We start from the raw sequence: 27,264 nt of genomic DNA, 5'->3' as shown, positions 1-27,264 counted from the left end.
TGCCTTCTCAGGCCAGATTAGGTCCCCTGTTTTACATTCTGATTACATGGCATTATTTTCCTTCATTGCACTAGCACCATTCTAGAAATCTAACCACGTGTGAGTATGTGATCACTCTCTGACTCTCACAAGACTATAAACGTCATGAAGGAAGGCAGTGTGCCTGTTTTGTTTACTACTTTATTCCCAGCGCCAAGTACAGTGCCTGACACAGTATGTGCTCAACAAATTTTCTTGGAAGAAATGAAAAGAAGGAGGGACAGGAGGAAGGAAAGGGGGGGAAGGAAGGAAGAAAGAAGGAGGGAATGAAAGAGGGAAGCAGGCAAGGACAAAGGCAGAAAAGAAGGAATGGAGGTACCAGTAGGGCTAATTGGGATGATATTTGCTTCTCCATCTCTAGTGGGAAAGCTGGAAGGGTTAAATGTAGCTCTTACCTGCAGCCTCAATGCTTAAAGGCAGAAGTTTAACATCAGAATTTTGTCCATGAGGTAATGCTGAGTTCAAACCACAGAAGCAGGTCCAAATGGATCATCAGAGCAAAGGGGGTCTGAGATGAGTATTAGGTATAGAGCAAAATGAGAACGGGAAAAGAAGAGGAGGGAAAATAAGAAATAAGCTATACAAATTCAGGAAACTGTAGGACAAGGCCATCAGCTGGGCTTATTTCTTGAACCTAGCAGCTTTTTATGCATGGGCAAAGCAAGTCTGATTAAAGGGACACAGACCACACACAATTGCCATATATAGATGTATATTGCTCCAAAAACTTTTTTGGTATTCTTCTATATAAGCCATTTTCTTGTGAGTCTGGTTAACTCTGGGTACACTATTAAGACTGAGTTAAGTTAGAGTTTATGTCATTTCAAAGCTTAGGACTGGATCTTGGGCCATGGTGCCCTGCCTACATGCTGGAGCTCAGTGAAGCTCTGCCTGAGCAGTCAGAGCTCCCTTTCTACATCTCCATGGCATCCTCCTTTGAAATTCAACATTTAGGAAGGCAACCATACTCGCCCTACACCACCAACAGTGAAATTCAACATTTTGAACCAAAGTTATCAAGCTCTTAACTTACACAATGTCTCATCTCCATTCTTGTTCGTCAGCTTCTGGGGGACAGGGAAAGTGTTTTCTCATCTCCTACTGAGCCCAGTACAATGACTTCAAATAGTAAGTGCTCAAAAATTATTGAATAAATATTGCTATATATTTCATAAGTTCTGGGAGTGATGACTCCAATGAATTTAACTTTTTGAGGAAAACCCCTTTAGACCTGAATTCATTCTGAAAATATAAGGAGCTGGACTAAATAATCTCTAAGACACTTCCAAACTATAAACTACTGGGACAACGATAAGGTTATGTCATATATTTTTTTCAGTCTCTCTATCATTTCTACTATATTATTGGGCACATAGTGGGAACTCAATAAATATTTGCAGTAAGCTGACTCCAATATAGATGTACTTGAGTTGAGAAGAAACACAAAGATGTGTTTCTGAAGTTTCACATAAACTGCTTATGAGTTGAACACTACTTAAAATATACAAGAGAAATTTATTAAATGGATTCCTAAGGTGAACTTTTCATTTTTTTATAATTACCACTTTTTTTTTTTCTGGGAAAGATTCACCCTGAGCTAATACCTGTTGTGAATCTTCCTCTATCTTTTTTTTTTTTTCTCCCCAAAGCCCCAGCACATAGTTGTATATTCTAGTTGTAAGTCATTCTAGTTCTTCTATGTGAGCCACCGCCCCAGCATGGCAACCGACAGACGAGTGGTGCGGTTCCGTGCCCAGGAACCAAACCTGGGCTGCTGAAGCAGAGCATGCTGAACTTTAACCACTAGGCCTTTAGGGCTCACTCATAAGGTGAACATTTTTTACAATATTTGGAATCACTGTGTAATATAATAACTCCTTAATTTAATCCTCACACTTTTGCTTATCAAGGTTGCTGATAATAGGAAAAACCAGATTAGTAGCTTATAGTTATGAGGGAGCCAGTTGACTTACTGTGGACTAAATTAAGCTATTCCTCATAGAGAAAGTGTCCCTCTTTCTATATTTTCCTAGATGATCTCCTCTCTCTCTCTCTCTCTCTCTCTCTCTCACACACACACACACACACACACACACACACACACATATACTTTCTACCTTGTCTTAACTCATAAATTTTGTAGGTCTATTCTAATTTATAATGCTGGGCATAAACTTTTCATTTTCCAATACTCCTGTCCATATTCCTCCCCCTTGTTTAACCACATGCCTCACCATTTTTCAAAACATGTATGCCTTCCATGGTGTCTGGAGCATCCACAGTATCTAGAATCTTCGAGGCGTCTGTCTCAGGTGGTGGCTTTTGTATGAGCATGCTGGAAGTTGAAGCTTCCCCAGCTGAGAAGCAATACCTCTAGGTCACCCTCAAGGAGGGATTCAGGGAAGGGAGTGCTCTTTATTCTCTTATTTTCTCTATGACTCTCAGCTGTCCAGGGCCTTTTCCCCACAAATCCAATGAAAAACTAGTGAACTGACAACTCTTCTTAACAACAATCTTACTTCAAAATGTTCTACTCCTTTCACATAAATGGGGGGAAAAGCAAAACACACAACTAGATACTTTGAGACTGGGGTGGAAGAGAAGGCCATTTTTGGGGCGGACTCTATTTATCTCTTTTGAAGAGTCAATTGCAATGGTGACAAGGACTCCCACAGATGAGCCAGGAAAGGTTGAAATAATTCACAAAGGACAGACAAATCAACTACCAGGTCATGGGCTATACATTTTGTTCTCCTTCAACTCTCAAGTCCTCCTTATCTGCCTGGTGTTTACTCCCACATACCAGGCCAAAAATCTCACCAAAATCTACTTGTACAAGGAAAAGACACGATTCAGTGACAAATACTTTATCATAGTGGAGATGGAATAAACAACGTCAGCTGACCCCTAAAGCCTGTCTTTACACTAGTAATTCTCACATCCTGTATTGAGACTTCCTGCAAGAGAACCCAATCTGTCACTGGAGTATTATCAGGAGACAATGGTACCTGTTCTCTGAGGAGTCCTGACTAATTGGCGAGATTGAATCACACACATGAAAAATTTCAGATGTAATTCCTCTTTACGCATGGCTGTCTCCTGGAAATAGAGACAGAGTTTAATCCAAATGAACATATCTGTGGAACAATTAAGATGGACAAAACTGACATGGACCAGGTATGCTCAATATTAATGGGCCTTAGGAATGACAGTATAAAATATCAGCATATAAAGTGATACAAATAATCTACTTTTATATAGTTGACAGGGCAGGATCCCCTGAACTGGGTAAGCGTCTCCTTTTTCCAGCTGCTGAAAGTATCTAAAAGGCTGGGGGCTTCCAGAGGCTTCCCTTCTTCAGTCTGAGCTCAGATTGTGCCTGTCATCTGGCTCTAGAATGCCTGCTCAGAAGCATTTCTCCAAGACTTTTACACAGAGCCCATCAAGTTGAAGGGCCTCGTAAACAGTCTGAATGAACAGACATATCACTTCCCATTATTTTCTCTTAAAACATATGACAGATTACAGGTTAGTCAGTTCAGTTCCAGGAAAACACCAGGACCATTTAGTTCTTCACAGGTCAGATTCCTGGGTCCTTTCCTATTTTCACTCAGAAAAGTAAATAGTTTTTCTCACACCTCTGCCCGTGTTTCAAACTCCTCCAGGGCTCTGGAAGGTTACCTGTTTCCAGAGTCTAACCTAAGCCAATCCCAAACTGCTTCCCCCCTCCCCCCCGGAATAGTCAATCAAGCATAACATGGTGCAAAGAGTATAGGACTGCCGGTTAAGAAACTTGTTTCCTAGTCCCATATCTGCGATGCACTTTCTAACTCTGGGAAATAACTTCACTTCTCTGAACCTGTCAGACTAAAATATCTCCAATAACCTCTACCAGCAGTAAGATCTGGGATTCTCAATAAAACACGATATAGCCTGGGCTCGATTTAGCTCTCAGGTCAAGGCGGCCAACATATTCCCGCAGATCAAGAGCCACAATGAGAAGCTGCCATGGCAACTGGAGGGTAAGGAAATCGCCGGGCGGAACCAGAAAGCGGAGGGTGAGGGAGTCGAGGGAACAGAGAAAAGCGAAGGACGAAGGGCACACTAACAAGAAAAAGCTCAAACTGAAAAGGGAACAGCGAAATTATGACTACAGCCTTAGATGCTCCCTTGGCTTCTCCGGCCTCGCCACACTGCGCAGGCGTTCCGGCGGTCCTCAACTCTGCTCTTTGACCTACCGCCCCACCCCCCCCTCCTCCGCGGCCACCTAGCGGCTCTTCCGGTGTTGTGGAGGCGGTTCCGGTTCGCGGCGGTTCCCGGGTTTTGCGTTCCGCGCCCGGCCGGAAACCCCTTCGCATAGCAGCCGGTTCCGGTTCGGTGAGTGGCGGCGGGAAGCTGGGGGAGGGGTGAGGATGGAGGGAGCCTGGGCCGGGAGGCAGTGCCGGTCCGGGCCCGGCAGCCTGGGTTGGGCTGGGCGGAAGCGGGGATTCCTGTGGGGACGGCGCTTTTTCCTCTGCCCCGCCCCCTGGGACCACCTCCCCTCCCCCCTGCTGTCGGCCGCCCGCGACGGGGTCGGCGGCCGTTAGCTAGGCTTCTCGAGGCCGTTCCTTCAGGCCGCCTTCTCCCGGGCGGGAGAGAGGCCGTGTCCCTGCCGCTCCCGCAGGCCCCAGCCCCGCGCCCAGCCCCGCTTGCGGGGAGAGGGCCGGTTGGGATTTCGGGGCTTTCCCGCCGGAGCAGCGTCTTCTCTCAAGGGAAGGCTGTTTCCGCCGGGAAGCTCGGCTTTCTGTTACACCTGCTTCGCCTCCCGCCTTCCGTGAGACCTGAACGCTATTCCTCAGCTACTTCGGCGTCTCACGTAAACATTGCTCCAACTCTTTTACTCTGTGGTGTCTCCCTGAGCTGTGATATCGCTAGTGCCACCAGCAGAAAGAAACGTCCGGACCCTCCTGCCCAGGTTATGAAAATCCCCTTAACGGCCCCCGTTTGCTTACCTGGCTCATCGCCTCCCGGTAATTCCCTTGAACCGTCCCTCTCTTGGTGAACCCCAACGGGATCTCTCTGGATGTCTGTCCAGCTTCTCCTGAGCTTGGTGATTTCTGTTTATCGGCGCCTCTGCAGTATTTCCACTATCTTGTGGGCAATAACTTGCTCCTTTATCGCTTTCAAGTCAGCCTTGTTAAAGTCATTTCACTTCACGTTTGGTACACTTACTATATCTGGGGTGGTGGTGATTCTTGTAAAATTTGTATAAAGGCTTTCCATAGGCTACCAACTATCTGACTTGGGGTCCTTGTTCTAATTGGGTGTTCTGGATGGAGTAGGTGGCATCGTCTCCTAAATCTTTATAAAGATAGTTTGTGTGAAGGACTCGTGTTGAAATACAGATTACACTGAATTTGAAATTACAGTTAAAGTGAAACCTTAAGCATCTTTTTAAGCATGATCCCTTAACCTTCTAACAATTTAGAGACTCCCTTCCTTTTTTTTTTCCCCCCTAGTCCCTTTTTGGAAGCCTCATTCATTTTTATCTTGAGAAGCCTCATGTATTTTTACCTCATTTCAATTAATTATCCTGACTGCAAAGATGGTCTTCATCTCCCCGGTCTGATGAGTTAAGTCTAGAGGGATCAAATAGATTCAAAAACAGGTTCTGCTACTTCAGGCGAAGGTGATGTAACTCTTGGCTACTGCTTTGAAGTGTTACCTTTTCTTCCCACGACTCCCACACCTCCTACCCATTGCACCAGTTTTATTGTTTTGCTGTGTCTGTTTATGGATCTGGTTTCCCCCAGTAGACAGTGAGCTGCTCAGCAGCAGTGACCAGTTCTTACTCATCTTTGTATCCCCAATGCCCTGCGTATACTTAGTGCACAGTAAGTGTTTGTGTAGGAAAGAAGTTGAATACTTAGTGTTAAGGTGTTTGAGTGTTACAGTGTTTAAAGTGTTAAAAGACCAATTGAGAGAGGTTACATGTAAAAATATGAAAAACAGAAACAAATACATGATGATATAATACAAACTGTATCACATACATGATTGTTTTCCGGGTTTCAGAGTAGGGTGTTTCACATGATCACATCCACACCCTTCTCCTGTCACAAATTATTCCAACCACATCTTGGTCCTGGATAAAGCTAACTGCACAATGCCTCTCCTCAATCTATGTTTTCTAGTAACTTCATCATAGCTGTAAAGATTCTCTTTTATAATCACCTCTTTGAATATATGTAAGCTTGTAAATGTTTTACCATACTTGTTACATTCTGTTGCTTTCAGGACTTTGCCATCTCTTTTTTTCTTTCAGATTTCCTATTATCTTGTGTTCAGCTACTAACCTGACTTCACCTGAATACCTGTAACTGCATATGTTCTTTCAGTAAATTAAATGACCCATGTGAACTAGGAAATGAGTTGTTAGAATACTTTTCTTAAAAGCAAAATATTCTTATGCTTGCAAGAATTTTGTGGCATCAGAGATTCCAGATCCAGCATTTCATGTTGAATCTTGGGGTAGAATATCTCTTCTCCCAGTGTAATTGCAAAGTGGCAAAAGGAAAGTACCATAAGCATGCTGAAGAAGGTGGATATATTTGTATTAAAATGTAAATGTGGGGCTTTTTTTTTTTTTGAGGAAGATTAGCTCTGAGCTAATATCTGCTGCCAATCCTCCCCTTTTTGCTGAGGAAGACTGGCCCTGAGCTAACATCCGTGCCCATCTTCCTCTACTTTCTATGTGGGATGCCTGCCACAGCATGGCTTTTCCCAAGCGGTGCCATGTCCGCACCCGGGATCCGAACCGGCGAACCCTGGACTGCCGAAGCAGAACGTCCGCACTTAACCACCGCGCCAACGGGCTGGCCCCTAAATGTGGAGCTTTAATTATTAAAATTATAAATCAGTGTGGATTCCCCAGAGTTAGCTAGTAGTTACTTTTATGTTGCCAAAGTGTATGAATCCTTGAATGAGGATGTGTTAAAGGATGTGAAGTTTTGTGGTGTTTATTGAAAAGCACATTTGCTTGGGAGTTAGGATGCCTGGATTTTTGTCTTCCTTTTGACCTGTGTGATTTCAAGCAAGTCACTTAATCCCTCTGGACATAATCTCTAAAATTCTTCGATTTCTTGCTTACTCCCCTCTTCCCATCTATCTTAGCAGTGCAAAGGAGGTTAACATGGGATTGTTCTACTAGGCACCAGGCTTTTAAATTGACATTCTTAATACAACAAAAAAGACTAGAGTGAAATAGGAAAAAGCCACTGCTGTTTTATTGGTTGATAGGATTTTTTTTTCCTTAATCTGGGACCCAGGGAATTCTACTTTATTTATTAAAAATGAAAGAAAGGGAAAGAAAAACCTGGAGAATTTCTATGTAGAAGCCTTTGGTTAAGTTAAGCATTTGGAAACATTTGAGACCTAAATGTAAGATTTAAATTCTTTGGGAGTCCTCCCTGGCAAGACTAGGTAATCAGATGATTACTCTACTTAATCAGTAGCTGCGCCAAGAAAAGCTCAAGCAGCCGTCCTTAGTGTGCACACTTCATTATTGGGACTATAAAGAATACCTGTTATCATCATCCAGTCTCAGCAAATTGAAGCCCTGATATTGCTACGTAGTTGACGAAGTGTTCAGTCTTTTAAAAGTATGGTGATAAGTCAGATTATGAAAATATACAAGTGTGACTATTACCATCCCTCATCTCCTCCTCATGGAAATCTGCCAAGAAGCATGTGTGCCAAGGGTATGTTTATTAAACTATTCCCGGCAACTAGGCCTTTAACTTCCCTTTTCTGTGAAAATTAGATACATTAGAGGAGGAAGTAATTTCATATAGCAAAGAGGCTTTGATTTGTAGCAGTTTGATTAATGATAAGGGAGAAAGTACTTAGTGCAACTGAGAAGTATTCCTTGATTGTCCTCAGAATATTTGGCCGCTGAGTAAGACGTATGGAAGAGAAGTGTCAATAGGACCACCACAAGATCTATGACTTGTGTATAAAATGGTTTAGCGTGAAGTAATAGAGCAATGGATTTGGAAGAATTTCTAGGTTATAATTTCAGAGTAGTCACTAACTAACTTTATGACCATATGCAAATTAATCTCCAAAAGTTTGACTCGTCCAGCTTGCTTCTTGCTGTAATACTCTGATTCTGTGGATAGTCCGTAATTGCTGTTTAGTATAGCATGGGTTACAGAAATGCTTAGAACTACCTCAGGCTAGTTTTAGTTTCCATTCACTTCCCATCAAGTCAGCTTTCCTTACCACCTTATATTTTTCTCCACTAAGAATACAAATATCACTTGTGAATGGCTTCCTGTTGTATAATTATTTGAAATAGATGTTTCAGAATGTAACATTTCTGTTTTCTTTCTTTTTTTTACAGGACTTTGTATCTTTGCTAAAGTCAGTGATGTGAAAAGACCTGACATGGGTAAGACTAACTGTGAAGTATTCCTTCAATCTTTTAGTTACTCTGATTAATTAAGCTGGAGTGAAAGAATGGGTTTTCCTAACATTTTCAGTATTTGCATCTTTGTGCTTAACAATAATTTTAAGGGAGATCTCATGCTAATTATGTATACCAAACAATTTTCTTTTGGTTGGAACATTGTTTATAGTGTCATTTGGGAGCATTTTCTCATTCCTTGTATTGAGAAAGCTAAATACACACTAGCAAACATTTACTATATGCAAGGCCCTGTTTTAAGTGCTTAAAATATATTAATTCATTTAATATTTAAAATTGCCTTGCAAGGGCAGCTAATAGTACCTACAATATAGGTACTGTTATTATCTCCATTATGTCAACAAGGAAACTGAGACCCAGAGGTTAAGAAACTTGGCTAGGGTCACACAACTATAAGTGGCAGCGCCAGGATTTAAACTCAGGCAGCCTGGTTCCAGAGTCCTTGTTCTTTAGCACCATGTTATACTGCCTTCTATATGATAAATTGTTTGAATAAGGTAAATTTTTTAATTTCATTTAGCTAGTGGCATTGAGAATTAATTGTGAGTGGAACGTTTTCCACTATTCATAGTATTTTTATGTCTGTAAAGGGGATCAATACAGGTCAGGACTAGTAGCCAATTTAGGAATAAGTTGAAAAATTTGTACAGTTAGATCTTATGACATCCCATACGCTCCTTTTAAATTCACATTGGTCTTCTCTCTACTTTCTGTTTTTCCCTTTTGCTTAGTCTACCTTCTCTCTCCCCTGGTTGGTTGTTTCCCTTTTCTGTCATTGCTGATGCCAGTGTAAGTCACTGAGTTCCCTTACTCTCATTCGTTCCTATATAGTTCTTTTATAGTAACAAAGGTCTCAAAAATGGTTTTAAAGTAAGTTTCTGCCATAGTGATTTAGTAATTGAGCTGATATCTGTTAAGAGCTATATAAATAAATTATGCTTTTTGCTGAAAAAAATTTGCACTTGGGTAAATTTTTACAGCACCTTTCTGAGTTAAAACAGAAAATAAATCAATGTTAACAGTGTTTATGTCTGAATGGTGAAATTTTTTCCCCGTGTTTTTAATATTTAAGATTTTTTCCCCACAGTTAAAACATTCAGAAATTTCTTTTGGGAAAATTGCATTGTTTTTAAAACTTTGAATTAAGCTCTTTTTATACTAGTACAAGTTTTGAACTATTTGGTAGATGATCTCAGTGAATTCCAAATAAGCCATTTTCTGCACATGGACACCTTTTTTTTGACAATGACATTTTGAGATTTCTTGCCAGTGGTTAGTTATGAAGGAGAGGTTTTATTTGACTGTAGAGTGTAGAGATGTTCTTGGGGAAGCATTGTTATTAGGTGAAAATGTGATTCATGGGAAAGTACTTCCTGAGGAATTATGTGACTTGAACTAATCTGGACTCTTTCCCCAGATGATATTGCTGATAGGATGAAGATGGATGCTGGAGAAGTAACTTTAGTGAACCACAACTCCATATTCAAAACCCATCTCCTGTCACACACAGGTTTTCCAGAGGACCAGCTTTCACTTTCTGACCATCAGGTTAGGAATAGTTTTCTTCTGTTAATTATATTACCTTTTTAAAATCAATAATTTTGGTGTTTGGAATTCTATTTGATATATTAAAGTTAAGACAAGAACTAGGCTGTGCATGAGTTCTTTGAGAACTGTGCCTTTTAGAAAACTCTGTATTATTCCTCTGAATATTACAGTTACCAATACACAGATTAGTGTTCTTTCAACCTAGTGTCTAAAAAATGCTGAGCATTAAATGGGGGTAAATATGTAAATATACAGTAGCTCTGAGATTTCTCTGTGCTATAAAGCTTAGTTTCTGAAAGGACCAGCAGCAGCAGCATCACCCGTGAGCTTGTTAGAAATGCAGAATCTCAGGCTTTACCCCAGACCTACTGAATCAGAATCTACATTTTAAAAATTCTCCAGCTGATTTATATGCGCATTAAAATTTGAGGAGCACTATTAATAAAGCAGTCTTTCTCAGGAGGAAAGCCATTACTGATTCGGATGAGACAATTCTTTGCTGTGTGAATCTGTCCCAACTATAGCAGAATGTTTAGCAACCTTGGCCCCTGGGCACTAAATACCTGTAGCATCTGCCCCCAGTAATCATTCTGATAACTGAATATCTACAGATTTCCAGATTTATGCTGGAGTGCAGCACTAACCCTGATTAAGAACTATCTCTGTAAATTTATCAAAAGAATCAAAAACAGGTTGATTTTGTCAGCCTGTTTGACATATGATATAACTCTCTTTCAAAACAGGGTATACTACTAAATGCATATTTACCTTCAAATGAGCATTCTTTGAATTAAGTTGTATAAGAAATATTTTGCCCATTTTCCCCCTTGAAGCCTCGATCATTTCATCAGATTGTGTGTGTGTTTTCCTTTCTTATTAGTATGTAGCTTAATTTATTTATAATATGTATAAATATAACTATATTGAGTTCTGAAGTATGTCGTAATGTTGTTTAATGATGTATTTTTCCTAGTATAAATTTTTATTCCATTTTATTGTCAAAAATATGATTTAAGAAAGGTCTTCTGCTTTCTTTAGATTTTGCCTTCCAGGCAAGGAAATTTGGACCGATCTTATACATGTTCTACGAGAAGTGCAGCTTATAATCCAAATTATTATTCAGGTATGACACATTACTTGGAGTCAAGGCATTTATACCTTTTGGATTTCTTCCTAGCAAATTCTTTATGTTTACCATCTCTAAAAGTAAAAACATTATCAAAAGCAAAATGGTATTTACTCCACTAAAACATCATTTTAATAAGTTTTATGTGTGTGTGTATGTGGTTGCTATAATACTTTACTGATCTAGTCTCAACCAAGTATTTTCTGATGAAAAAGTTTTTTTGGCATCCATTCTCCTACTTGTTCATTATGTCATTATAAAAAGCAATTTGTTTTTGGCTTTTTTTTTTGGATATATGTATGTGATGTAAAGGATATTTATTTTGTATGGATTTAAAGTACAGACCTAGCCTGTTTCTATTCTGCTTGAAACCATAAATCCTGAAAATTTATCTCTGTGCTCAAGCTTGTCCCTCTGTCAGGGCAGGAAATGTTAATAACATATTTCTATCTAGCACCTGCCACAGCCATGCTTGCGTATTCAAGGACTTGCCTATTCAGCTTGTGATCCATGACAGAAGTCAGCATTCTCTAGGCTATTCCTAGCCCCTGGCCTGCCTGACTTTCATCTGCCCCTTTCCTAAGGTTTAGGTCTCCAATGATCTTCTGCCTCTGTCTTGGGGGAAAGGAAATTAAGAGTTTTTTGTTGATTAGCTTCCTGGAGGTATGACCCAGGAAGATTATAGTGGTCTTCTTGTATCTTTTCACTCCTGATGCTTTAATCTCTTCACCTTGCCACAAGTATGGGAATACTAGTAATACCATTGAACTTGCCCCAATGGGATTTTTATAAGAATAAATTGAGATAATAAATATGAAATGCAAATAATAATTATTGTTGTTATTTGGCTTCCTCAGGATTCTTTGTCAGCAAGATGAGATCTCCTCCCCTAAAAAGACGTTAGTATGATGCTCTTTTAGATTTATATTATATTCAAATGTCATTTAGGTGGGTGGTACTTTACCCTGGGCACTGGGTTTCCTCTTCTGGGATGGGAAATGGTCTCCACCTGATATGTGCAAATTTGTATAGAAAAATCAGTCAATTTGCTCAGAAAGTAACTCTGCCATCGTTATTATTGAAAAGGCCTTTCTGATGAGCAGAGAGCCTGAAATCTGATTTGATAGCTCATGGTTAATCGTAGGGGAAGGTAGTTGAGTGGATAATGAAATAAGATCCTTAATTTTTTCATTTGAACTCAGGCTGTGTTTGCTTATAATTTCATATGTTGATTTACCATTGGCCAGAATATTTACTTTTAGTTTATAATAAATGCTTAATAATAAGCAATTATATATAAAAAATTTCACTCAAAATCTCCTGACTATAACTCTACTCTTACTTAACTCTGTGGCCTTTTCTGATTTTTATCTGTGTGTACTTGCATGGTATACATTGTATGATTCGAAACATATAATCTTTTTTCAGCCCAATGTTTTTGTTTTTATTTTTCCATCTGTTTACATTAGTCTTCATATTTACCTTTTTCTGTTAATTTCTAATAATCCATGGAATTGATATGCACATTCACAATGCTTTACGTGCAATTCAAAATCCCAAAAGCTCTGAAAACCAAAAATTTTTTCACGATTCATTTGGCATCAAAACCTGAGCTGACCTGAATTCATTTCTTAGCAAAGACCTATGTAAACTGACATGAAGCTATTTACGTTTTGTGTTTTATTTTTTTATCTTTGTAAGTATGAGTATACATTTCATTGTAGATATATCAATATGTTTGATTACAGGGTGCTGCTTCGGATTATACTTGGAAGCATTATATAGTAGTGTATACCAGGTTATCTTTCTAAAATTCCAGAACTTTTTAATTCACAAACATGACTGGGCCAAAGGGGCCGTGATTTAGGATACTGGGCCTGTGCCTTCATTTGCTTCATTATTTCCCTTGGTTTAAGTCCCCTCACCTCACCATGTTCAGCTGTCATAACTGACATGACTTAAAGACATTTGCATGTATATAGCTGTTTTCTTTTAAATTTCAGTAGACCCTTGATATTCACTAAGGATGTATCTGAGATCATCTCAAATCCTCATGATCTTGACTGTGATGATATTTAACCAGTTTCTTGGCTTTCTACTCAGTTACATGATTCTTGAGTTACATTTTTCCTACATTTGTCCTCATACCACAAATTGATCCCCATATCAAAATCTTACACTGAAGGTTTATCTCTCACTTGAAGGCCATTTTTTTAGGAAAAGAAAAAAAATTACTTTATAACAGTTACTGTATACATGATGATGAATAGAAGTAACAGCAGTGACTAATAAAGCCGTATCATGATAGGGCTGCTGAGCTGTTAGATCCGTTCTCTAAATTATAGCCTGAAGCAGAGGATTCAGATTTGTGCCTCTACCAAATTTCATCTAGTCCCTGACCAAGCAAACTTACATGTCACAGACCTCCAAGGTTGCTCCATAACAGTCAGAATTTTAAATCTGTGAATGCCAAGGGTCTATAAACTTTTTTCTTATAGTAAAACCTTTAATTCAAATCTAGTTTTTACTGTGTACTTTAACTTTCTTCCTTTGCCACACCCATTCCAGTTCGTTGCAAGTCCTGCAGAATTTGATCTCTGGTATCTCTTTTGGATCTATTCTTTTTTGATAATGCCCACGTTGATGTCTGTGGTCAGTCACCCCTAGCCTTTCCTCTTGATTGGGCTAGACGTGGGTCCCCAGTTTACCTGCCTTAGTCTTCTCATTCTGACTGTATTGGTATTTGTCTCCTCTCTCACCTTGCTGTCCTCTTCTCCACCAAGATGAAAGCAAATATAGGAAAGGCCCAAACCTTAGAATTTAGGGTCTGGAGCTTCCCATTTACTGCTTTACTGAATCTGCCTCTCTATAGCAAGCTTTTTAAAAATCTGCTTCTTAATCCACTCAAGATTAGACTATTAAAAACATTGACTTTTTAAAAAGAAATTTTAGAATTTAGAAAAATGCGAGACTTCTACTTTAACAACTTAGTGCTAGTCTGACTTCAAGAACTCTTGATTTTATTAAGAGCGCAATTGAAAAGCAAACTAAAACTTTTTAAATCCTAAACAAAGAAAAATAAGTTAAGATGAAAAGAAATTATTTTGCTCATGCTTAGAATCATTATCAATGTCTTTTCTTTAGAAAATATGTTAAATTAGGTTGCCAAACTGGCATTCGGAAGGTAAGATGATTTAAAGCATTCTGCTGTTTACAATAACTAAGTAAATCCAAAAGTTAACAGGAACGACTGATGGTTACTTTCATAGTAAGTGATTGCCTGACACACTTTTTTAAAAATATCAAGTTTATTTCATTGTGTCCATAAAAGTATTTCGTGTCCTTGTAGAAAATTTGTAGAGAAAAGAAGAAAAATACCCATCAGTCTATCATTGGAACACAACCAAAATTAAATTTTTGGTATATTTCCTTATAGTTTTGTGTGTATGTGCACATAATAAGTAATCTTATTTGTGGCATTTGCAATCTGATTTCTTAATGATGGCAGAATACCAGTTTAAACCATCACTAAAAAAAGAATGTCTGCAGCCCCCTTTGGTCCCTATCTGGCTTTGCTTGATCGTGTCAGCAATAGAGGACTAGTCAGTGATTTCATTGAGTGGGAATGGAATCACCTTATTCTGGTTAAACAGACTGCCTGATTCTGTGCTTTTCCCTTGCATTTTAAAGCTGAAACCTGTGTCAAATGCCATTGAGGATGCTACTCTGGCTTATCTTTGCTCTCAAATTTCACACTTGTCAGGGTAGTTTGCATTTTTGGTAGACTTACTCCTCAAGTTTGAGTAGACATCTCTGGTTATATCATTCCCTAATCAAATTCTGGCAAAAAGAGTGTGAGAGACAAAGATTTCTACTGTTATTACTTTGCATTTAAAAGATAATTTTATGGTCCTTTAATGAGACTCATTTTCACTAGCCTCATATCTCTATCCTTAAAGTAAAAGTAATAGATGCTAAGCATAGATATTGATTGCAAAGGAAAAAGATTATTCATTTTGACAATAAATTTTAATTTAATTAGTAGATGAGGTTCATCTACTGTGAATCAACTGGTACTAATACCACCCTGACTACTTCTTTTTTTCTCTTATTTACTCTAAATCCTGATAAACCTGATCAACTAAAAAAAAAAAAACACAAAACTTATATTTTTGTCGGGTGCCTTACTTTTTGGATAGAGTATCAAAAGCTGCATTAAATATTTTAAATAATATAAATATATGATATTGTGCAAAGTTCTATAGTAATATGCTTTGAAAAAAGATCTTCAAAATGATGTCATCATTAGATAAAAATTCAGGAAGTAGAGAATTACCTTTCTCATTTTTCTACTGGTGCTCCTCAGAGTTCCATAGCCTAACAATTGACGTATTTTCAAGGTGCTATTTTAAATTATTCAGTCCTGCTGAAGGGTGAAGAGGGTATAGAAATTATTCAACTTCTAGCTGAAACTTCAAGAGATTTTTATAATCCCCACTTGTAAGCCACAAGTCAGAAAATTCAAATAATAAACAAATAATCCTCACTTAGTCTGATTGCAGTAGCAAGCATCAGAGTATTGATATGTCTGATGATTATGGCATTAAGTGACTGAAGGTTATCATACCAGAACCAGATGCATATGATGGGTCATTCCTGCCAAAAGCCAGCCAGAATAAGCAGCAATTAGGTTATCTCTGCTCTTAGAAGAGCCCCTGAGTTGTGCACATGGTAATTAAAAACAAGAAAGTGACACCAGCTGCTTATTAAGCAATAACTGTTGTTCATTTGAATTACAATTCTCCTTGGCCCTCCACCTGCTTTCTTACTGGTCTGGCCTACCTTCTTTCAGGCCCAGGCCTGGGAGTGCTTGCAAGATATAGTTGGGGTAAAATGTTGACTTTTGGTGGACACCACGGAGTCACATTGATGCAGATAAGGCACATGGCTGTGGCAGGATTCAGCTCCTTCATCAATTTTCAGGTTAGTATGGCTGAATCAATTATAGTTTATAGAAGTTCCCTTACTGCAGACTTACTGGCAGTTGAGACTGGGATCTTTCTTCCGTGAGAGACATGGTGGTATGCCACATTACTTTGGAATACAATGTTGGACATGGCTGCAGTCATATGGAGAACCACTATAGGTATTTGTTTAATTTATTCAAACTTTTATTCTTTTAGACAACCCTTCCTCAGACAGTTTTCTTGGCTCAGGAGACTTAAGAACCTTTGGCCAGAGTGCAAACGGCCAGTGGAGAAGTTCCACCCCAGCATCAAGTTCAGCTTTACAAAAATCAAGAAACAGTCGAAGTCTTTACCTCGAAACCCGAAAGACCTCAAGGTAGGTATTCTGGCTGCTTAGTTCACAAGCCCTTCCTTCGAACTAAGAGAAGATGGCTATAAGATAGCTGTTACATTGGCATTTTATAAGAAGAACACCATTTTTGAACTTTAAACCATAGAACTAGGGACAAATCTATTTTAAACTTTCAACTTTTAATTTACTTGGTGCTGAATTTTGGTGGCAGCCAAATCTTATCATTAGAGGAGAGAGTATTGAAGGAAGTCTTGATGGATATGAGTATATTGGGACCCTTCAGGATGAATCTGGCTATTATGAATTTTAAGGTGAAAATCGGTCAATTTCTGCAACTTCAATAGCAAAGAAACCAGCACATTTTATAGGCTCTCACGAGCAGAGACCTAACTTAAACCAAAGCAGCTCTGCACCTTATGGCCTTAGTCAACTAGACGTAAAGTCACGAAGAACTTTATCCTATTTAGCCCAAGTTCATAAGCCCTAGCTATTCCCTCACCAAGCTTATGCTGATTGTTTAGTCAGAGGAAGTTTGGCTTAGAAACTTTTCCCTCAGGCACTTTCTTATATTAGTAAAATATTTGTTTTTTAAAATAGTATTTGTGACTAAAATTTTACTCTGGTGACGGATTGTAGGAATGTGGGATGACTTAATTTCCTGCAAGTTTAAGCTTTCTGGTGTTGATTGAAACCAACAAGATGGCTTTTATGTTATGATTATCAGCACATGGACTCTGGAATCGTGTGTCAGTACTCCCAGGGATTGTCTTCCCCACTTCTTAATATTTTTTTAAATTATACAAGAATTCATTAATACATTCACATTGTAAAAATTAAAACATTGCTGATAAAGCTCAAGATCTCTTCACCACTACCTCCAATCTTATTCCCCACCCCTGGTGTGTTTCATTTCAGACCTTTTCCTCTGCTTGTTTCTCTTTCACTCTTTCTTACTCAGATAGCATGATATATATGCTATGTATGCTATGAAATGTGTAATATTATTTTGTCTTCATTAAAGATATTCTATATGCATCATTTGGCAAGTTGCTTTTTTTACTTAATGGTGTCATACTGTTAGTTTTTAAAAACATTATTACAGAAACAGTACATGTGCTTTGTAAAAAATTAGAAAATAAGCAAAGATAAAAAATTAGAAGATAAGAAAAAATAAAAAATAAAAACATCATGTTCCTACCAGCCAGAGAGATCACCTCTGTAATATCTTAGTAAATATCCTTCCAGATGTTTCTCTCTGCATTTTCACACTTTTTAAAAAAAAAAATGAGTTCATACTGTGCATACTCATTTGTAATCTACTTTTTTAGTCAATCATCTCCTCTTTTCCATTCAGTAAATTTTATCATGTACACTAACTGAATTATATTTAAATTTTCCTAGTTGACCCAAAAGTATCCTTTACAGCTAATTTGTCCAAATCAGTATCCAATCTAGGACTGTATCTGGTAGCTATTGCCCTTAAGTTTTCTTCAACCTAGAATAGCCCTTTTTTTTAATGACATGACTTTTTTCTTCATAATCTCCCACCTTTTGGATTTGACAGGTTTCTTCCTTATAGTATGGTTTTATTCTCTATATTTTTTGTGAAGTAGATTTTTGACTTGAATAAAAGCTGATGTTGTGTTGCATCACATTAGGAAACCTATAATATCTTAATCTTCTATCATTAGTGATACTGGGTTGGCCTCTGGCTTAGGAAGATGACAGTCTAGTCCTTAATTGTACAGATAAATTTTTTTTGCCCTTGTTTCTAGAATGTAATCTAAATGATGTTACTTTGGCATTATATGAATGAACAGTTTCAGGTCAGCCTAAAACTTATTAGTATCAATTGATAATCCTTACCACATAATAATTTTTTTAATTGCGGTATAATTGACATATAACATTATGTTAGTTTCAGGTATACAACATAATGATTTGATATGTGTATATTGTGAATTGATCACTGTGGTAAATCTAGTTAGCATCTATCACTAAACACGGATATAAAATTTTTTTCTTGTGATAAGAACTTTTAAGATCTACTCTCTCAGCAACTTTTAAATGTCCAGTATAGTATTATTAACTGTAGTCACCATGCTGTACATTACATCCCCATGACTTTATTTTATAACTGGAAGTTTGTACCTTTACACCCCTTTTGACCTGATAATTTTATTAGAGTTCATGAAATATTTTTCTAGTTTTATCACTTCTTCTATGCTTATTAATTGGTCCTCTGCTATAAAGGTGAGCTTTTTCCCCTCATTAGCTGGGGCTATTTGATTACCCCGAAATGTATTTCCTACTGGGAAGGCAGGACATAGGATTAGATATTTCTTTTTCACTACCAATTTTCAGGGTAAGTTTTTTTCTTTTAATAGCCACTCCATGTGGTTCAAATGAATTTTTCTCTTCTTTTTTTAGTATAATTATGGATTCAGTGTGTTTCAATCCACTACAATCATTGTTCTTTTAATGTTCGCATTCTCACAACTTTGGCCACTAGGAGCTTCTTCAAGCTTACGTCTGTGTCTGACCCAACCTCATTAATTGTTGGTAGCACCCTTGCTTTCTGGCATTGCAAAATGCCCTCATACTGGTTTTTTTGAGCAAGATTAGCCCTGAGCTAACATCTACCACCAATCCTCCTCTTTTTTTCTGAGGAAGAGTGGCCCTGAACTAACATACATGCCCATCTTCCTCCACTTTATATGTGGGACTCCTGCCACAGCATGGCTGGACAAACAGTGCATAGGTCCACACCCAGGATCCAAACAGGCAAATCCCTGGCTGCCAAAGTGGAGCATGCGAGTTTAACCACTGTACCACTGGACTGGCCCCTTCATACTGTTCTTTAGAAAAAAGGATCTTTTGCATTAAAAACACACACACATACCCTAGGAAGCATAAATACAAAAGACATCGTGGGGAATTTATTATATTTTTATCAAACAAATTATACTGCCCTTACCATCTTTTCCTAGCTGCATGCACCCATCCTGAGAAAATAAACCTTTCCTGAAATTGAGTCCTTGCTTCTTTCCCCACTCTAGCACACATAGAAACCATTAGAGTTTGAAGAGTTAAAGACAGTGAGTATATGTGCTTTTTGATTTTCTTTAGACTTAGTCTGATTCATTTGGATCCAGACCACATGTACTGATTTGATGAGTTGATTTCATTGAATTCAGCTTAGTCAGCTTTGTATCTCTGTTCTGCATCCTCAGGGAAAAAAAGAAAGAAAATTCATTATGCTGAGAGCAAGTCTCTCAGATTTGCTGGGTGATGACAGATGAAAAAGAGCGCATAGAAAAAGCTTTAAATTATTAACCTAGCCTTACAGACAAGACTGGATTTTGAGTTCACAAAAATATTTTTCCTGCCGATTTTTCCCATTATTTGGGGGCACAAATGGTATGAAGAAACAAAAACAAAATTCTTCTTCAGAGGAGATCAGTACTGAGGCTAGAAGGAGAATTCACAGAGAATGATGCAGCCTAATAAAAAGCCTTCTGGTTGTTTTTAATGAAAGGTGGGAGCCCTCTGTTGGTCTTTTAGAAAATTTTAAAATCAGTTTAAAAACTTAGTTGAGAGACTTCAGCTTTATTCATCTTTGCTTATTTAATTTTAAAATAATTCCCTCCAAAGGGCTTGTTGGAGGTGGCTGCGAGGAGTAAACAGAAAGTGTGTGTGTATCCTAGCCTACCTGGAACCCAGAATTTCTGGAGCAGTCTGATCTGATATGCTTTCTGTCATACTACACAGGTCTGTGGTTCCTGACCAAAGGAACTTATAGATTGTGAAGCTAATAAATACAGTTTTAGGTGTTTGATAATTATATAGTTTAGCAATCTAAGACCTCTTCAGTGGCAGAACCTGATTCAGCAACCCTTGTGTCATCTCTTATATATTTCCTCCAAATGGTACATCTGTCATTCTACCTGTTAATTTCTTGTTTTTGTTATTTCTTTTTATTTATTTATTTATTTATTTTAAATATTGGCACCTGAGCTAACATCTGTTGCTGATCATCTTCTTCTTTTTTTACTGTTCTCCCCAAACCCCACAGTACACAGTTGTATATTGTAGTTGTAAGTGCCTCTGATTGTGCTCTGTGTGGCACCACCTCAGCATGGCTTGATGAGCAGTGCCATGTCCACACTCAGGATCCAAACCGGCGATACCCTGGGCCACCAAAGCAGAGCACGTGAACTTAACCACTCAGCCACGGGGCCAGCCCCCTGTTATTTCTTAAAAGTGAAAATAATCACTAGGTTAGATTTTCTTACTGTTGTTAACTTTTCTTATAAACTCTTTTATTTTTTTAGTGGATTATCAAACACTTTTATGGGAAAGTCAAACCATCACTGCCATGTGTCTGCATATGAAAAATCTTTTCCTATTAAGCCTGTCCCAAGTCCATCTTGGAGTGGTTCATGTCGTCGAAACCTTTTGAGCCCCAAGAAAACTCAGAGGCGACATGTTAGTACGGCGGAAGAGGTAAGGAAAACCTTTAACAAAAGCTTCTAAAGGTTAGAATCTTGCCCTACATTCAGCCATTTGTTCCCTCTGATTTAGATGTTTATTAACCATTCCATTTACTTAATCTATTCTGTACTTTTTCTTAATTATTTGTTTTGAGTGCTATCTTCTGTTCTAAAGAAATTAAAGAGATATTTTAGCAGGACTTCATTGTTTTTCATACCATCTTCTATTCCTGTTGGACAGCAGACTTAATCTTTGGTATTGTCTGAATGGCTTCTCATACATCAAACTCTCTCTCTTTTTTGGATCCTTCCTAAACTCCTGTTTCATGTGGCGAAAATGTTAACTTTGCTGGATTTAATAAAATACCTGCTCTTACTAGGACAGTTTTTCCTCAGTATAAAAGAAAAATTAAGAAGCCAGATAATTTATATCCTTTCATTATGAATAAGATCTTTGAGATCATAGACTTTCCCCAAAAGAAGGATGTTCTGTTGACACTTGGGTTGTTATATTCCTTCAGTAAACCTACAGGAAAAAAATCAATTCTGTAAATATAATATAGCGTATAATTTATGCAATAGGAAATGTGCTTATACCTGTTCAATTAAGTATTTATTATGTATCTGGTCAGCTTTGGACTGGTTGCTGTGGAGATACAAATGAATAAAAATAACCTCACATTTATATAGCATTAGAGTTTCCAGCGTGCTTTCCACACGTATTATTGTTTTGAATCCTTTTAACCCTGTGGAATAGGTAAGAGAGGAGGTGATATCCACATTTTACAGATTTGGAAAGTAAAGGTCAGAGGTCACACAACTGGTAAGCCTGCAACCCAGGTCTTCTGAAGGAATCTAGCCTGGTATGCTTTCTGTAATACAACACTGTGATGTGGTTCCTGCCCATTGGAGCTTACAAATCATGGAGTTAAGAACACAGACATGTGTCGCTTAATGACAGGGATGCAGTCTGAGAAATGCATTATTAGGTGATTTTTGTCATTGTGCAAACATCATAGAGTGTACTTACACAAACCTAGATGGTATAGCCTTCTATGCCTAGGCTATATGGTGTAGCCTATTGCTCCTAGGCTATAAACCTGTACAGCATGTTACTATACTGAATACTGTAGGCAATTGTAACTCAATGGTAAGTATTTGTGTATCTAAACATATCTAAACATAGAAAAAGTACAGTAAAAAATACAGTATAAAAGATAAAAAATGGTGTACCTGTATATGACGCTTACCATGAATGGAGCTTGCAGGACTGAAAGTTGCTCTGGGTGAGTCATGAGTGAATATGAAGGCCTACGACATTACTGTACATTACTGTAGACTTTATAAACACTGTACAGTTAGGCTACATTAAATTTGTAAAAAAAGATTTTTCTTTCTTCAATAATAAATTACCCTTAGCTTACTGTAACTTTTTTACTCTATAAACTTTTTAATTTTTTTGACTTTTTGACTCTTGTAATAACACTTAGCTTAAAACATAAACACATTGTACAGCTGTACAAAAATATTTTCTTTCTTTATATCCTTATTTTGTAAGCTTTTTTCTATTTTTAAAATTTTTAAACTTTGTTTATGTTTTCAACTTCTGTTAAAAACTAAGACAATCACACATTACCCTAGGATCAGAATGATCAATAGCACTGTCTTCCACCTCCACATCTTGTCTCCCTGGACGGTCTTCAAGGGCAGTAACATGCATGGAGCTCTCATCTCCTATGATAACAATGCTATCTTCTGGAGTACCTCCTGGAAGACCTGCCTGAGGCTCTTCTTGAGGAGGTGTCACTTTTCAGAAATGTGTCCTTGGTAGTTTGCCTGGTCTCTTTCCTTTTTTTCATCCTAGATTTGCTTGTAAGCAGATAGTGCACGAGGAACATTCCTCTCTATTAATGAAAACCTTTTGGTGTTCAGGTCCATTTTTTCAAATTTTTTAAGGAGCTTGTTGAGGTCTGCAAAATCTGCTAAAATCTTCACTGTGAATTTTCTTGGGAGTTCTTCTTTTTCTTCTCCTGCAGTTTCCTTTTCTTTGCCTCTTCTTCAGCTTCTTCATTCCTGTTCCAGTTCTTACAACTCCTCATTAGTCAGTTCCTCTGGAACCAACTATAGGAGCTCCTCAGTGTCATCCTCATCCACACCCAGGTTAAGGTTGTTCGCCTTCTCAACCACAGCCTTCTTGATTTTTGTCACCTCCTCATCCTTGGCAAATCCTTTGAAGTCACTGATGAACCTCTTGAGTATCTTCTTCTGGATGCTATTCATACACTCCTTGATAACATCACCCCAAACCCAAGCAGGGTTCCTGGTACAGTCATATATGTTGGAATCCTCCCAGAATTGGATCAGTGTCTTCCTCAGTTGCAGCAATAGCCTAGGCAAAGGTCCTCCTCAGGTAGTAGGCCTTCAAAGCTGCTATATCTCCTTGATCCATTGGTTGGATCCAGGAGGTGGTGTTTGGAGGGAGAAACACCACTTTGATATTGGGATGAAGGTCACCAATAAAAGGAAGATGTCCAGAAGCATTATCAACAATAAGCAAAATCTTGAAAGGTATGTTATCCTCCAAACAGCACTTCTCTATTTCTCTGGCATGGCAATTCGGAAGGGCGTCTTGGAAGAGGAACTGAGTCATCCATGACTTCTTATTGCTCCCATAGTATAGCATCACTAGACGATGGGAATTTTTAGCTCCACTTTAATGTTACAGGATCACCATTGTATATGCGGCTCATTGTTGACTGAAATGTCATTGTGCAGCACATGACTGTATGGCAGTATGTGCCAAATAATTATATAATTTGGTAATGAAGATCTCTTAGATGGCAAAACTTGATTATTTGTGAAATGGTTAGTAAAAATGCTGTACACTTTTTAAGTTTGTATTGAATCTAAAATATTCAAGCAGAGGGTGGCAGAACCAGTAAATCATATTTAGCAGGCCAAAGGATAGACAAGAAACTGGCAACAGTTGTCTTTGGTAATAAGAGCTGAGCAAGTTATGAAAGGGATATTTACTTTTCACTGTACCTTTTGTGCCATGTATGTAATAGTCATTATATACATAATTTTTTTTTAATTACTGGAGTTGTGGGGATTGTGCTTCTGCTGGAGCCTAGGCAGCCTATGGATACAGAGAGACTTGTGGGGAAAGAGACAGCAACAGCTTGGCAGCTGGATTCAGGCCTCTCAGACCTCCCCTGCCCCATGTGGCTGCTGCTGGGATCACCAAAATCCTTTAGACTGTTCGTTGTAAGCCCACTGTTTTAGTCACTAGCCAGCCTGTCCTTTGGACCACTCAGCCCCTCTGCCTTCTGCTTCCACTTCCAGCCTGAGGACTTGGGCTGGCCTGGTAATTTTATCCTTCCAACCAACCCTCCAGGCCACAGGCTGGGGCAATGGAGGACATGAAGCTGGAGTTCCCCTTCCTTCTACAATGTTAAGAAGATGCAAAGGATTGAACCTGTGCTATGAAATGAGATGCAGGAAATTTTGCTTCAGTTGTTTTTAGGTCCATATTCTGCTATGAAAAGCAAGTCACTCATAGTACAGAAACATGGAATAACCCCTATACTATGAATAAGATGAACTATTGGACCAAACTTTATTAAACTTTCCACAGATTATTTCAATATTTAGTCTTGGATATTACAGATAATCCAGATTAAAATATACTTTTTTCCCTGGCACTAAAGAATTTATTGATGGCCACTTACAAACTAAAGGAAAAGTTATTTTCCATGGAAATGTTGGGATCTCCAAGGGAGATGCAGTTGCTTATGTTAAAGAAGGAAAGTTATGTGTTAATCTTACTGCTGGATTTGTCCGTCACCTTCAGGAATATGAAGCCATCTACAAAATTAACATGATGATGTCACCACTGCACTGTTCAGTCTTACAACAGGGGTTTGAAGAGAATACGTGAAGAAAAAGAATTTGGAAATACACAAGTGGTGGCTGTACCACCACTTGGCTGATGGATGATTCAAAGGCATCATTAAAGAGCTGTACTTTCCAATAAGAACATGTACTTTTTATACTTGAGATTTATTCATGTAGTATAAAGCTATTATTTTAAACAAAATCAGGTTTAGGGGATTTATGAAGTTATTTGGGTGATCTATAATAGGATTTACTGGTTTGCTAAAATTTATTTTATGTTCTCTTAAATTTTTATAATTTTACACTTGAGTTTTATGATGGCGCCTCTTACAGACACATCTAAATACAAGAATCTGTCCATTTTTTTCTTAGTAGAATTCAGCACCTTTATAACCCTTACACTGTTTTAGAACTTTCCTTGGTCCTTTATTAGGTTTAAAATGTAACATTAGCCAACTTCCTTTACTTAAACAAATTATCCAATTATTGCTTCCTTTCCTCTTAATTTCCTAATTTGCTTACTCAATAGAAACCAATCTAATAAATAATGTACAGAGAAAGATGTTTTCTTTACTTTATAGTACCAAATGCTGCAAAAGAGGATTGTTTTTAAAGTTTCAAGTGACTTGATGTCTTTGCATTTTCTTTGGTAAAGCCAGGTGTTATGTATGTTCTTTTGAGAGTTGCCTAGACTGTCTTTTATTTGTCTGAGATGGTTCCAGATAAAGTATAACATACCCAGTGTTTTTTGTTTTAATGAAACCCAAAAAGGAAAAGCACCTTGTATCATTTTTTTAAAAAAGATAAATTCTGGTGATCTTCAAATTAGCATGCAGAATAGTGAAAAGTTCTTAACCTTTTTTCTGTAATTTCTTTTTTAAACCATAAATTAGTTTAAACTGAAAGTATGAGGCTTGAAGAGACCTCAGATAATTATTTGGAATATGGAACATCTATTCCTGTCTATTTTATGTTGTCTGATGACTATGAGATTGTCCGGGCTCAGACGGAAGCTTTCTTTCAAGGTATATTTATTGGGGAAAATAATTTGTGGGGGGCTTTGTGTTAAATTGATTTTAAAAGATCAGTTCTTTACATCGAATTAATCTATATTTCTTGTTATTTGCATTAGCTGAGTCACTTAATGGCATCATGGTTCTTCATGTTTTATGTATAAGTATAAAAATTTATTCTAAGAAAACATTTCGCTATGTAATGTGAGGGAGGAGGGAAGTGTTTTTAACTTTTTATGGTTGAAGTCTTTACCACAAAGATCCTTTCTCTTTTCTTTCTATTTGTGCTCAGTCTTCTTTTGAGGTTTTTATGTGATGGGGATAATTCTTCACATTCCCTTGGTTTGCAAACTAACCTCTTACACCAGTTTATCTGCTTTACTTTCCTCCCTATGATGTGATGATACAGTCAAAGCTTTTTAAAATGTAGTTTGGTGGAACCGTGGAAATGAACTAAAATGATTGGTTGATTAAGAGTTACCTTCCATGACCCAGGTGGTATTCCTCTTCTGATTTCCCTTCCCTCCCTCATATTTACCACCTCTGAAAATAACATATTGTTAACCCCCTTGTATTGTGGATTAGGTTATTTGGTGTAGTGGGAAAGTGGAGTCAAGATTTACAGTGTGGGGTATGCAAAAATTCCACTCATTAAAGTGCCACATAACAGATTTCCTATCTATGGATCACGATGGAGTTGGTTGGCAAAGATCTTTCTTACAATCTAATAATCTGTAATGATGCTTTATTCTTTAGACTGTCTACTTAAAGAATCTTCATAATAGCAAATTTAGCTTTTAATAAAGAAGGATTTGTTTTCATTATAGTTTTTAAATTTGTTTCTCAAATACTCATATCCTTTTCAGTAGCATAGCCGAAAACAATAGATTTGGTTATTGGTATTAATTTATACCCGATAATTGTCTCTTTCTAACCAGTGTAATTTTTGTGCTTTCACTGAAGTACACCCAATGCTGTAAACAGTCTCTTCACAAACACTAGAAAAGAGGACTGCCAACATCTTGAATATGATGTTAACATCCAAGGGATAAAATAATGGGGTTTATTTTCTTCCTATAGAACATTGCAAATTTGTTTTTTCTCTTGGATCTATTTCTCCACCAAATGCTCAACTAGTTCTACCTTTTCTTATCACTCAGCTATTCAAATTTAAGGATAGCTCTTTCTCATAAGGAGCTGTCATGCCTCACAGTTCAAGGTATATCTTGCTAGATCAGTAACGTTATACTAACAATGTGATTGAAATTTACTTTGTTGCAAAAGTGATTCAAGAAGAAAAAACTTAGTGTGTGTTTACCTTTGGATAGATAATTGCTTAATTCATTTTGCTTTTAACAAACA

General features: G+C 37.8%; 2 protein-coding genes and 1 pseudogene across 7 annotated transcripts in view; 2 read left to right on the top strand and 1 right to left on the bottom strand.

Annotated features, from left to right (window-relative positions):
• The window catches only part of PFKM (phosphofructokinase, muscle), a 43,944-nt gene extending 38,279 nt beyond the window's left edge, over nucleotides 1-5,665 (bottom strand). The window contains exon 1 of the mRNA XM_070494388.1: nucleotides 5,031-5,665. The gene's annotated coding sequence lies outside the window, so the exon portion shown is untranslated. The remainder of the gene's footprint in view (nucleotides 1-5,030) is intronic.
• The window catches only part of SENP1 (SUMO specific peptidase 1), a 48,432-nt gene continuing 25,276 nt past the window's right edge, over nucleotides 4,109-27,264 (top strand). Inside the window, exons 1-7 of one of the 6 annotated variants that reach the window (XM_044756363.2) lie at nucleotides 4,281-4,416; nucleotides 8,423-8,470; nucleotides 9,924-10,054; nucleotides 11,093-11,177; nucleotides 12,038-12,079; nucleotides 16,364-16,523; nucleotides 20,834-21,005. In XM_044756363.2, the coding sequence (XP_044612298.2) occupies nucleotides 8,467-8,470; nucleotides 9,924-10,054; nucleotides 11,093-11,177; nucleotides 12,038-12,079; nucleotides 16,364-16,523; nucleotides 20,834-21,005 (594 nt within the window). In that variant the 5' untranslated portion in view covers nucleotides 4,281-4,416; nucleotides 8,423-8,466. The other 5 variants (XM_044756362.2, XM_070494391.1, XM_014850043.3 and 2 more) reach the window with 5 other exon arrangements.
• Nucleotides 24,267-25,069, top strand: LOC139041562 (serine/threonine/tyrosine-interacting protein pseudogene; annotated as a pseudogene).

The sequence above is a fragment of the Equus asinus genome, chromosome 22, assembly GCF_041296235.1.
Source record: "Equus asinus isolate D_3611 breed Donkey chromosome 22, EquAss-T2T_v2, whole genome shotgun sequence".
NCBI classification, from domain to species: Eukaryota; Metazoa; Chordata; class Mammalia; order Perissodactyla; family Equidae; genus Equus; species Equus asinus.
The sequence above is the reverse complement of the archived record's forward strand: the minus strand, read 5'-3'. Positions and strand labels throughout refer to the sequence as shown.